The sequence below is a fragment of the Empidonax traillii genome, unplaced genomic scaffold (assembly GCF_003031625.1).
Source record: "Empidonax traillii isolate 1590-97213 ecotype Southwest subspecies unplaced genomic scaffold, ASM303162v1 scaffold86:size2944007, whole genome shotgun sequence".
NCBI lineage: Eukaryota > Metazoa > Chordata > Aves > Passeriformes > Tyrannidae > Empidonax > Empidonax traillii.
The window spans coordinates 107,745-120,764 of record NW_020955279.1 but is presented as its reverse complement, the minus strand read 5'-3'; the positions used below and the strand labels follow the sequence as shown (position 1 = coordinate 120,764).

Here is a 13,020-nt window from a genome sequence, read left to right as displayed (position 1 = left end):
TTTGAACCAGTCACACCCCTGACCCCTATCACTGCAGTGCAAATAATAATCAAAAATAACAAAATTTCTGCTTTCACAGAGAGATGATGTTTTTTTAAAGTGATGCTTCAATAATTTGTCTTTCCTTACTTTTAAGTTAGAGGATGGTTCTGTTGTTCCATTAACAGAAGGTATCCCTTTGTGCTTGTATTTCATCATGTTCATCTGTTTAGGCCACACAATAAGATGTACACATAATTCATGAAGATGAAGATGGTGATGTATTGAAACAAGAAACGAGAAAGCAATGTAGAGTGCTTTTTCCAATATTTAAAAGGGAACTTGTGGAAGCCCTTTATGTATTGTCTATTCTATACATTGCATCACATATTGTGTGAGAAAGTGATTATGCTTCAAGGGATAATTGAACTAAGTTCTCCCAAATAATTTAGGTCACTATTAGATCTGTCCAACATCCTCAGTTTTTAACTGTGTGTTTAATTCAAAATATATAAAAATATAATTACTCAACCTGTTGGTTTTTTCTTTTTCCAAAAGGTGTTATTTATTTAGAGAGAAAGCAAATAGTTTATCCTCATAGCTATTCTTATTCTATTCTTATTTCCTCTCACAGTAAATCGTCTTTGGTAGCTGGATGGTACAATTTGGTGATACCCAGAATCTCAGAGAAATAAACCCAAGAATTTGCAAAGTGATGTTGGGAGGGGAAAGGTGGTGTAGGAGGAAGAACACAGGGGTGGGGAGGGGAAACTCTGGCTCTGCAACCAGCAGCAGGAAGGGAACAAAGTATTAATGTGGTTAGAAAATCTCTTCCAGTTCTGCTGCGAGCGAGGACCCAAGTAAATGATATTTCCTGTCGAAAACTGTACAGAGTTACTGCTGTGGAACTGCTGCGTGGCAGCTCCTGCCCTGTGGTACTGCAAGGGTTTGTCCTTTTGGGTCTGGAACAGGACAGAACAGAAAATCTCTTTGAAGTTGGCAGAATTACTGGGGTATCTCTGGTGTGATAGAAATGGCGTTCAATTTGCAGAAGACACTCAGTGGGTTTTGCCATTGCATTTTAGCAGTTTTGTCTGTAAAATTGGAACTTTGTCACAGGTTTAACATGAATTATTTCAGCTTCACCCTGAATACTCTAGGCAACTAGTTTTCCCCATTTTCAAGTGCCTCTAACTTGGCCTCTGCCCTGTTTGCCGTTCTAGCTGTTATATTTTGAGGTAATTGCATGTTCTGTTAGAAATAACTCAGGCTGCTGACCCAAATTTATCTCTTTGTTGAATTGTGAAGTACTGCGGGATTTTTGTAATGTGGATTGGTAGCAAAACCTTAATTGAATTTCCTTGCTCGTGGTCTCGTGTGTGAAGATCTCGACTGCACAGCTCTGTTTCTCTGAGGTGGATTGGCAGGTAGTGCTGTTTGCTTTTCTGCTAACTTCCATAAGGTGCAGTAAACAAATTTTAATGCAGATTTCATGGAATATTTATGAAATCCATCAGATGTTTCACTGCATCAGAGACACCGTATTTAGACTGATAGACATGTTTAAAGCTCACATGCCTGTGAAGTGCATGACTGCCTGTCAAAGAACTGAATTGTGTTTTAAAACAAAATTGATCTATTAACTTGTCGTTGGCTTCAGTGTGGAATTATGATGGGCCTTTGAAGGTGAGCAAGAACCCTTGGCTACTTCCCTGTGCATTCCCATTTGTTGGCAATACCTGAAAACAGGGAGGTGCACGTGTGTGCTACACGTTTTCTCCTATAAAAAGCCCAGAAGCATAGGGATTGTTTTGTAAGATTTTTTTCTTCTGGCTCTGGCACTTGTGAACTGACTCACTGAACTGCAGTGCTTTGCACAGGGAAGGGAAGCTTTGCACTCCCTGGAGTCGTTGTGTCAGCAGGTTTGGGAGTGAGGGAAGTTTGACAGTGCTTCAGGAATAAAGGTAATTTCTGCGTGACACCGATCACTGGAGGTGATGGAAGCTGGGCTGTTTACAACCTTGTAAAGAACTATGTGATTACATTTTAATATCCCCTATTAAAATAGGCTCTATGTCCTTTCCAGAGCTACAGGACTTTCCAAGAAGGCATTGGACTTCTTAACCTGTCAGCAGTGACCAAGAATTCAAACTTTTTTGCTTTTAGAAATTTAGATTAATGTCACAAAGGGATTGTGTCCTCTCATCCCCCATTTGTCCATCTGCATTCCCCCTCAATTCTTTAACATACTTTTTTTGGCCATTCATTTCAGCGCCTTTTTTAAAAATTATTTTTCTACCTGTGAGATGTAGAAGCATTCAGGGTGAACTGAATCCTCATCCTCTGGAATGTTCTTTTTAAACTTTATATGTTTTTCTCCAATTAATGGTTATTCATATTATCTGGAAAATTTTGGTAAACCAAAAATGAACATTAGAATTAAATTAGTTTGCTCTCTGACAATCTGTTTGGTAATGTGTTCTTTGCGTTAGATTTGATAAAGTCTGAGTAAAAATGTTGCCTTTTTAAAAGTAAAACTCAACCACAGGTGGAGAAGTTCTTTACTAAATACTGATTAGGTTGGTTTTCAAGGAATATTTGATTTTCTTGACCTTTTATGTCATTCTAATTTAATGTTACTTGAATTAAAATGTCATCTTTTTTTTTTTCTAATAGTACCTAAAATAGACTTTATTAGTTTTCCTGAAAGCTATGTGCAGCCTTGCTCTGGCCCATTTAAATATTGAAAACAGCGGGATTTGAGATTTTTCTTCTAATCCTCAACTAATAGAGTTTAATGCTTTGTTTGGCCTACCCTACACAGCCTAAGCAAAAGTTTTAAACAAGATTAAAAATATGACCTTATTAACCCACGGCATCTAAAGATACAGAACAGGCCTGCAGAGACATCAGTCTTCTGTTAGCCAGGGTAGCACAGTGCCATTCCTGGTCTCCTTGGGATCTTCCAGAGGAAAACATTTTGGGAACCTAGCTTTTTTTCTTTTGTAGTTTTTATATCCAGCACCTGGGAATAAGAAATTTAAAAAGCAAGAATCTGCTTCTAAGTTGGGGAAAATAAAGTACTTTTGGAAATTTGAGGTGCAACCTGGCTGGGATTTCTGGAAAAAAAACAAAAACGAAAACAACATTCTGGGAAGGCAAAGGTTTGTAGTTTTTGTGTGCTGCATCTCATCAGTCCTTGAGTAAAATGAATGTCACCTTAGTTTTGGGGTTTTTTTTTCTTGGTGAGAAGTTACAGTTGTATTTAAGCTGCTGTTGGATGGGTGATTGATGAACACCTTTAGTTCCAGAAGAATAAAGTGTCTCATTGTCATGGAAAGTTTATGCCTAGTAAACATTACAAAACACAAAACGCAGTGATACATTCACTGCTGTGTAATAGGATTCCTTGTTTACTGGGCAGGCTATAGGGCCATGGCAACACCACCAGAAATAGGAACTATGAGTATCCTTGTTGTAAAGATGATGATGGTTATCGAGCAGTTTGTTAATTGCTGGAGTTTAATGTTTCTCCGTATTCATTATCACTTTGCAGTGCCGTTAGGGGCATGAGGATCAGCCAAGAGGTGTAAATGTGGAAGTTTGACTGAAACCTATAATAAAAATAATGTGCTTTATTGTAGATTCAGGTAAATGTGCACCTCACTGATGCTTTGAGACAGTTAATCCAAAGTGTTCCAGGGGAGAGAGAATAACTACAATTTGCTTCATAACAAAAACAATAGAACTTCCTAAACTTCTGTCTTTCTAATGATGTTCCAAACTGAAGCAAAATGACTGATAATTCTTTAAAAATACTGATACCTTGTTTGGCTTTCAGCATATCCATTGCCCTTTTGATCTCAACGGGGCACAATCCGGTTACATGTTCATTAAGTTGAAGATCCAGCTGAAAACTGGAGGCAAAATAAAGCCAGACAAATTCCTTACACTCTCATTGATAAACATTTCCTGCTTTCATGCCACTATTTACATATTTTTAATAATGAAACATGATTTTTAAAAACAAAGTGAGTGACAGGTTTGCAACCGTATGTGTACCAACTGAAAAATACAGGAATTCTGCACCTGCCCTAAGTCTTGGTTGGGGAATAGAGAGTTTCCTAAGACCTAGAAAGCACTGAGAATAGGAAGGAAGAGGGAGAAAAGCCCTCAGTTTTTCCTCTCTTTTCCTGTCTTATTTACTTTCCTTAATTTGGTGCTTTTGACTTTTCTTGGGTCACTACCTTGTTCTCATCAGTGGTGCCAAATGTGTAAAGCAAAAAACGGGTAGTCTTGAGGAATAAGGTGGTCTGTAGGTAGGTGAAGAAGTCGAGGGAAACCCAAGAATTTCCATCTGATTATCGATAATTTCATTTTCTCGCTGTATCAGACTCCCCTGATCTTCCTCCCCACACTGTGGAGGGTACGTGGCCAGCAACGAGGAGCTGATGTTTGGGGATAATCCTGTTTCTGTTGGTAGAGCTCTGCTGCTGATTCAGACCCGTCCTCTCCACAGCCAAGTCATCCCGAACCAGATGATTTGATGCTGCTGTTTGCTTTCCATGTGTAAGAGCAGCACTGGCATTGCAATCATTCTGTCACAAGTGGGGAATGTAGGATCGGATCCTCCACGCCTGTGCCTGAAAGGCAGCGGAACGTGCGGCTGCCACGGGGAGGGGGGGGGAGTTTCCTCAACCCTGTCTTTTAAAGAAGTTGCATTAATTTTTCATTTGATAACCAGAATTCTCACCATTCCTGGATGTCTGCGTCTGCCTTGTTATTTAAGCAGTAGTTTTTTTAAATTTTTTTTTTTTTTACTGCTGTTCTTCTGCATTCCTGATGGGTGAATGTGCTTTCAGTTTCGTTTTGGTTGTTGGTTGTGAATAATTATAGGAAGGAAAAAGTGACAAAAAGCCTCTGCAATACGTTTACTGAATTAACTAAGTAAAGTGAGATATTCAAGCTGTGGTCTTTAAGCCAAAAGTGTGAGTTACTACCTTTAAAAGGGTGAAAAAAGGAAACGTGCTGTTGGTAGTTCAAAGTTTTTGGGATCCTGAGTTGAAAAACGTTATTTTTCAAAAGGACAAAAAAAAAAATAAAAGTTGGTATAAATACTCGGATAATTGAAGTGTTTTATAAAAGCAGTTTAATGAAGATTAAAAGGTCACTTAGACAATTCAACTGGGTTATTTTAGTAATGACATGACTAACTTGGTTTACCTCAAACTAATAATTTTAAGCTGTGTACAGCAAGAAATTAATAATGTAAAATTTTTGTCATAGTGCCTTGCAATTAAGTTACAATGCTAGTAATGCTTTGAGGGTGCTAATTCCTGGTTATACCAAATGTTGGATTATGCATTTCACTGAACTGCACTATTTAGCACTGGAAGTAGCTGTTGTCAGATTTGACACTAAATCCAATAAAAATGCAGCAGAGCAATGGTTTGCACTCTTGCTTCAGCCTGTTAGGCTTGTTAATTTGACTGCAGTTAATCCCAAATGATAGTGCTCATTCCAAGTGGTTTTCTAACCTATTCTTCTCCTTGTAGTTGAGGTAATTTTACATACTTGGATTAACCCTTTACTGTTTATTTTAGATTTTGTATCCAAACTGTTGCTTTGAATGTCTCTGTCAGATTGAGCTCTCTGCTCTCTGTACATGTTTTGCTGTGGCATCATTTTGTGCTTTAATGCTTTAATTTTTTTTGTACTTTGAAGTTCTTTGGTCTCCTTTCATTTATTTCTGCTTTTAATAACTTATCCTATTTTTTTTTCTGTTTGTTTCTGGTGTATACATTTCTAAAGAACTTTCATTCCGGTGTAGTGTTTGCATTCAAGAGAATCAAAATCTGTTTGATTTTGCAGAATGTCTTAATCCCAGTCTAAGGCTGCAATACATTTTATTTAGGCATAATTAGATGCTGATTTTTGGATGCAAATAGATGCTGCTACTGTAAAGTAGAGAAGTTTTGAGATATTTAATCAAGTCTCTATAAAAGTCTTCAGTGACTGAAAGCACTTCAGTCAACAGGGACAACAAAGTTTCAGTAGAGTATTTTTCAAATTCAGGTTTGGTTTTAAAAAGGTGTTCAGCTTCTGTGACTTCTGAATTTAATAAAGTACCTTTTCATTACAGGGAGAAGAAAATGAAAATCCAGGATATTAAAAACAATATTAAAGAAGCTATAGAGGTAAGCTCAGGAGCCATTGTTTTTACTTATTCAAAGTGGCTATTTAGACACTTTCTGCAGCATTTTACTTTTTTGTCTTTGCAGACAATAGTCACAGCAATGGGCAATTTGGCCCCTCCAGTGGAACTAGCCAACCCAGAGAACCAGTTTCGAATCGACTACATCTTAAATTTAGCCAACCAGATAGACTTTGATTTCCCACCGGTGAGTAACTCCTGGCTGCGGCCAGGCCTTTCTGCAGATGATTGTGTTTCACTGCACTGGAGTAAATATTGCCCCAAAAGAGTGGGCTGCTCTTTGGGAATTACTGCAGGAGGTGCCTTTGGTCACTGCTACTCAAGTAAGTGTGTAAGGACACAGCCAGAATTCAACTGATGCTTTAGGAATGCAGAGACCCTTGTCTGCTTCTCTGTGCCTTTTGTGCTCTGTGAAATTCTCAGCTACAGGGTTAAGAGGGACGGTGCTGTGTGTAGAGTTTGGGTCAGGAATTGCCCTGCCCAGAAGGAGTGAAAATACACTCAGCCCTCTGTTGGTGATTAGCTGGTGTTTAGTGATACTGAATCTCTCCCCTCTGGAAGAACAGTGGAGTTTTCTTGCTGATTCAGGCTCTGTGTCAGCCAGACTCTCTACAGAGGCTCCACGCACACGTCCTTGCCTCAGCCCTCCCAGCCCTAGTTAATCATTCAAGGTGCCAGCAGACCCAGAGTAAATGCACAAAGGATAATTATTTGGTTGATGATATAACTTTGTGCCCACTCACTGTGATTAATTTCTCCTGTATCTCAACCAGGCTAAGTAGCAGAAGCCCATGAAAATGTAGTTTGCAAACACTGAACTCTTCAACACCGAGAAGATACTTTTATTAATTACCACGAAGTACCTTATACTTGCAGCAGTACAGGAGTGTTTCAAAGCTGGTATTTCTCTCTCTGTGCACTATTCCAGGGGGCTGAGGGGAGGATTTGTGGTGGTACATCAAAATCACGATTCATTTACACCAGTTTTTTGTCCGTCCAGGACTGACCAGATGCTTGAAATGAAAGTGCAAGTGCAAATAATAGTAAGATGGGGGATAGTTTGCACCACAGCAAGGTTTTGTAACTCTTGATTTGTAAATATTATTGAACAAACTTCTCTGTGAAACCAGTGACAGTTGCTTTTTCCACCTGTCAGCCTTTATCAAAAGGGAAGGACCAAACAACCAGAACCAGACTTTGTGTACAAGGCAGATGTCCTGGGGTATTAGCAACTAATTGGAAATACTGCATTGTAATCTTCAAATCCAGTCATTTTCAAAGTTCAGCAGGTACAGATAGGTTGATGGAGGGGGATGGTGTTTAATTCTTCTCTAGCATATAAAATGTAGGAGTTGTCATTTTGTCTTAAAGCATCTTAGTTAAATTGGATATTTTGAGATTTTCAGTGTGACACCTCTTTAATTTACACATTTGTCAGTGTTAGCCATGGGAATACTTGGTCCCTTCATGGATGATCTCCCCTACTAGGGGTACAAAAAACCTCACGCTTTGAATATAGTTTTAGGAGAATATTGGAGAGAGAGGGCAGTGGTTCCTTACTCCACCTCCTGTGCTCTTGAACTGGCTGGGTGCCCACGACTCTCCTAGTGCCATTGTTTGTGATAGTTCAGGTTGTGAGCTGTAACAGTGCTGTAACAAGTTCCTGTGACCCACCTCATACAGAAATACTTGATTTTCCTTGTCTCTTCTATCTTGGAGGGGTTTTTTTCTTCCATTCAGTTGGAGTGCAGTGGGATTTTTAAAATTTTTCTTTTCTCTGAAAGCAAGAGGTAACTGTGTAGGGGTAAATGAACAAGCCAAATATGTATGTGTTACATTTACTGGTTTTTATATAAAAATTAATATTCACCATATATTACATCTGGTAGGATACATGACAGCAAACCCTTGATGTCTAAAGCAACAGAAACATACTTAAAAGGTGCATAAATAATTTCAAGTTCAATGAAAAGTCTTTCTGTTGAATGACACACCACTTGAGGAATAACAGTGCTCCCATAAAACTAGTTTTTCTTCTCTGAGCAAAGGTATTGTCTTAAATTTTTAAGCCCTGAGTCTACAGAGCTTTAGGCGTGTGCATAACTTTGACTAGTGGCTTCCTTCATTGGCATGATTAACTATTTCATATGTAAATGTTTGTAGGGTTGAGGTTTTAAACTGGATGTGCATCAGCCACAAATGCTGAAGGACTATTGTTGGCTCTCTCTGCCCTGGGTGATTACATAAGCGAATATATGTCTGATTTCTGAGTTTGAATGTAGGTTATAGTCCTTTGGTGCATGAAAAACTGAACCTGCATTTTAATTACATGATTTAAATCAAGTTAAGGTCTGGAGTGTCCTTAGACGCCAACTCTCAGTGCGTGGTGTCAGAAATCACAATCCTTGGGTACCGCTATAAAAGTAATTTTGACTTTGTAACAGATTAATTAAAAGTATTTTGAAGAAAAATAAGTTTCTGTAAGTGGAAAGAGTATCCTTGTGGGCAGTTATGCTTCATATCTAAGGAAATCCTGATTATCTACTTCCTTCTCCAGCGCACTGGGGGAAGAATTTCATAAACTGGCAGGTGAACTTTTCCTATCTAGAGTATGGATGTAGGAGGAGGGAGGGCAATTTTTAGCAGTATTAGCCCTGTATGATGCTGATGATTTTGAGCTGTAGAACTTGCTTTCTGCCTCTTCCATTTTCTTCCTGGGGAATCCTATTTCAGCTGTTTTGAGGACATGCTTTCCTCAGGATCGTGTTTGGTGCTGCTCCTCTCTGCTGTAGGAAGAACAGGAAGGTAGGATGCCTTACCGAGGGGGTATCCTTTGGGGACTGGAAGTACTGAGCACCATGCTCTTCTAAATACAAGGCTGTTTTGCTTCCCTTTAAATGCCCTTTTCCTAAACATTAATTTGCCAAGCTCTCCAGAAGGCGATGCACAGATGTACAGGGATCAGCACTAGGATCGTGGAGTTTCTTCTCCAACTACAGGAGATCTTCTTTAGAACACAAGGCCTCCTTCTGTACATGGAAGAGTAGTTTAAATGAAGTTTAAAATACACCCCAAAATCTGTATTTGTAATTCCTTGTTGCACAAGTGGAGCTAGAATTTAGATTTCCAAACAGCAAGGGTCAGTGTAGTGTGAAAGGCAGCAGAATGTAAATAAAAATATAGGAGCTTTACAGTGAGATGCTAATACAGGAGTCTGGCTCCACATGGAATCTAGGATTCAAAGAGCAACTTTTGTATTCTGGTATTCTAATTCTTTTCTTAGTCTGTGTCTCCATCTGTTTGCTTTTGCAGTTTTTGACTTAAAGGAAAAGTGTGTCATTTGTGTAGACCATATTGTTCTGAATGGAAAAAAACCCTAAAAAAACAACAGCTTGAGTTAAAAATAATGGTACAGCGCAATGCTAGGTTAAACATTCCCTTCAAAGCTGGAAATTGAGTATGTTGGAGATCTATTAATTCAGCACACTTGGTATTAAGAAGTTAGATTTCTTGAATACTAGTAGCAACATATGGGGAAAGGAACAGGGTAGTGCTGACTGAAAAGAATTCTGTCCACTTAATTGTGCTGGTGTTTTAAAATATTGCAGTATTTAGTAGGTAAATGTGTAGTTGAAGCTTCCAAATGGCATTTCCATCACTATTGTCCTTTGATGCATTTAGCTCAGCACAATTTTACGTGTGTGTTTTCAGTGTCAAAAATCAACCTCAGAAGTAGTTTCAGTAATTCAGACTAGCTGTGTATCTGTCTCAAATGTCAAGTGATGTTGGGTTAGCTGGGTTATAAAGGTGATATTTTTATTCCCCTTCTGCATACCAGACAGTGGTTAGGATATTTTCTTCATCCCCAGTACCAACTAAAATAGTAACCTTTTTCTCATCACTTTCTTTTGCTCTTACTTTTAGAAGAGGGAGGGAAATGTTATCGTTATATCAACATTTCACACTCCATGATCAACCAAAGTGAACCAAGCTACAAAATAAAACCTCTTTATTTTGGGTCATAGTCCCTTTATAATTCTCAGGTTTTAATGAAATGTTAAAAATAGTTGGGTAGGGTTTCCAACTGCCTATATTTAATTGGTCTGGACTCAGCTGAGGAAGATGCCTCTTGAAAATACCATTATAAATTCAGCAAGATGGTATTCAAAAAGTAGTGGAATCACAATATTAGCTATTGAAGGGCAGAATAACAGGGCAATGAATCCAACCTATGGCTCTAGATCAAGGCTGTTTAGAAGAGATGTGATCATTTTTAGGGTGTTGATGAAATTGTCTGCAGGTCTCTTGGCCCTCCTCTATTTTTTACTACACTGCTCCATTGTAGTTATTTTGAATCTCCTACTACCACTGCTTCTGAATAGTTTTATTCTGGTTTCTGAGTGGTGTCCTTGAGGCCAGGCTTTACCACATGCTGGCTTCAGCCTCAAAGCCCAGCTTAGCATCCCGTGTGCCCACAGCCATCCCTTCCTTCTCCTCCACACTGTGATGTGCCACCCGCGCTCAACCAAAAAAACCTCCGCTGGGTCGCCGGTGTAAATCAGACCATTGAACCAGTGCAGGTTAAAAATAACCCTGGTAACCCTTACTCCTTCACTCTTCTATTTTTGGGGAGATTATTTTTAACAGGGATCAGTTTTGAGGGCAGATTTACAACCTGGCCCCCATGGGCAGTGTGGTACAGGGGAGGTGGTGCACGGCGTGGGATGCACTAACGTGCAGCGGGGTCAGAGGGTGGGGTTGGAGTCCTTAAAATGATTTTGACACCACCATCTTCAAGGAGGTAACAAGATAATACAGCCTCAGTAAGAAAAGATGTGAACTGGGATCCCTTTGCTGCCAGAAGTGTTCCTTAATTATGTAGGCAACAGAGCAAAATTATCTGTCCCTGTAGATAATCACCCTGATGTGTATAATGATAGATATATTATTATTCCTGTCTAAATACATCATGGAAGAAGAAGAGAGCTGTTCTGGTTTGACAGCATCACTAGCTTTATAATGTAATGACAAACATACTCACTGCAGTGGGGGACATTTCCCATGGGGACATCTCAAATGTCACAGATTTTAGGGTGTGGAAGTAGGCAAAATATTTTCTTCAGTGAAGACACTCCTGTGTGGGAAGCTGGGAAAGGTGGGAAACAGGGCCTGGTTTCTTGAGTGTCTGGATAATATTGTATGCAATTTGGACAGTTACCACAGAGAGAAAATACTGGGGCTTATAAAGTGCCCTTTATATCTTGTTACCTGTAAAAGAGTGATAAATATGTATCTTGAGGTGCAAAATTGGTAGAAAATATGGATATGTAAGGTATTTTTAGCTTGAGGATGTTAATGGTGTTAACAGAAAAGAAAATGGGAAGTCTTTCAGACAGTATCAGTGATGTGGTGATGTGGTGCCACATCCTCTGAAATAATCCTTGCTTACTCGTTTTTAAATCTCTATTATCTTATCTACAGAGCAGCTCCTTCTTAATGGGCTTCCAGATAATCCAATTGAGTTTACCTGCTCAGAGTTTAACAGGACTTATGTAAAGCTGGTTCTCCTATCCTTTAATAGCAGAAATAAATTCTTGAATACAGTTTAATTAAAGAGTTCTTTTGAAGTCTTCTTTTAGTGTAGGGTCTGTGAGGCAGCCACTTGGTTTCATTTCTGTTTCTCATAATTAAAACATGTATAACTACTAATGATTTGCAAATGAATCTCCTAAAATCTCTGATTTTTGTCCACATGGATAGATGCCTGATATGAATGTTTTATTCTTCATGTGTGGCTATCAATATCTAGCAAATTTTCACATCGCTAACCCATTTATTGGCAGTGATTTTTTTTTTAAATTATTATTATTTCTGCCCTTTGAATTCTGCAGTGCTTCCACTGAGGTGTTCACGTAGTTCTGTTGAAATTCCACAAAGAATTTCCTTAAATTGGAGAATATGCAGTCCAGGACTTTAGACAATGGGCATTATCTGCATATCTTTTCTGTAGTGCAGTTGCTTTTATAGTACTAAAACCCCACCCTATATTTTGATTTATTATTTATTTATTTGATTAGCATTTGAAGTAGATGCTAATGCTTTATTCTGAACTTGTACTTTTATCCAGCAAAGTCCCACCAAACCATACCATATTTATAGGTTTAACAGTTCATGTTTAAAAATTCATTTGAAGAAATTGTGACTTGATTTCTCTTGATACATCTTCTTTGTTTTCCTCAGAGCAGTCTTAAAGAACAAGAACAGATTAATTCAATTTATGTTGAAATAGAAGAGCTGTCAGCTGAATTAAACAGGAAATAGGCCTAATTTAATATAGAAATTCTTAAGCATTTTCTGGTTTTAATCACAGTAAGAGACTATCACAAAATATTGGTGTATGCCTAGATGAAATAAAATTATACTGTGAGCCTCCCTGGTACTGCAATGGCTCGAGAAGAATTTCTGTGAGAGGTTTTGTGGAGACTGAGCAACATGTAAATGTGCTAATTGCCCTGTAAACATGGGTTTGGGGCATACAACAAAAATTGCCCTTGGTCTTTTTGTACAGAGCCTTGGAAATGTGATGGTAAACCTGCTTCTAAAAGAGTAATGGCTTTGGCTTTTTAATTTAGTTTATGTCATGTTAAATGAGTAAAGAATGAACTTGGATGAACATGGAAAGCTAAGAAGAAAAAAGTGAAAATTGTCGGGATCTATTTTACATTTGATTCTGTGGAGTAGTCCTTGCTCTTTTTACATGTGCTAAATGTAAAATTGTTTTTCAGTTTTCCAGTACCAAATACAATCTGTTGTAGTGTGGCTGTGTT

At 38.5% G+C, this 13,020-nt stretch overlaps 1 protein-coding gene across 4 annotated transcripts in view; it reads left to right on the top strand.

Moving 5' to 3' along the window:
- The window catches only part of GNAS (GNAS complex locus), a 140,439-nt gene that overhangs the window by 84,709 nt on the left and 42,710 nt on the right, over positions 1-13,020 (top strand). For all 4 annotated transcript variants that reach the window (XM_027881226.1, XM_027881228.1, XM_027881227.1 and 1 more), the window contains exons 3-4: positions 6,122-6,176; positions 6,261-6,380. In XM_027881226.1, the coding sequence (XP_027737027.1) occupies positions 6,122-6,176; positions 6,261-6,380 (175 nt within the window). The remainder of the gene's footprint in view (positions 1-6,121; positions 6,177-6,260; positions 6,381-13,020) is intronic.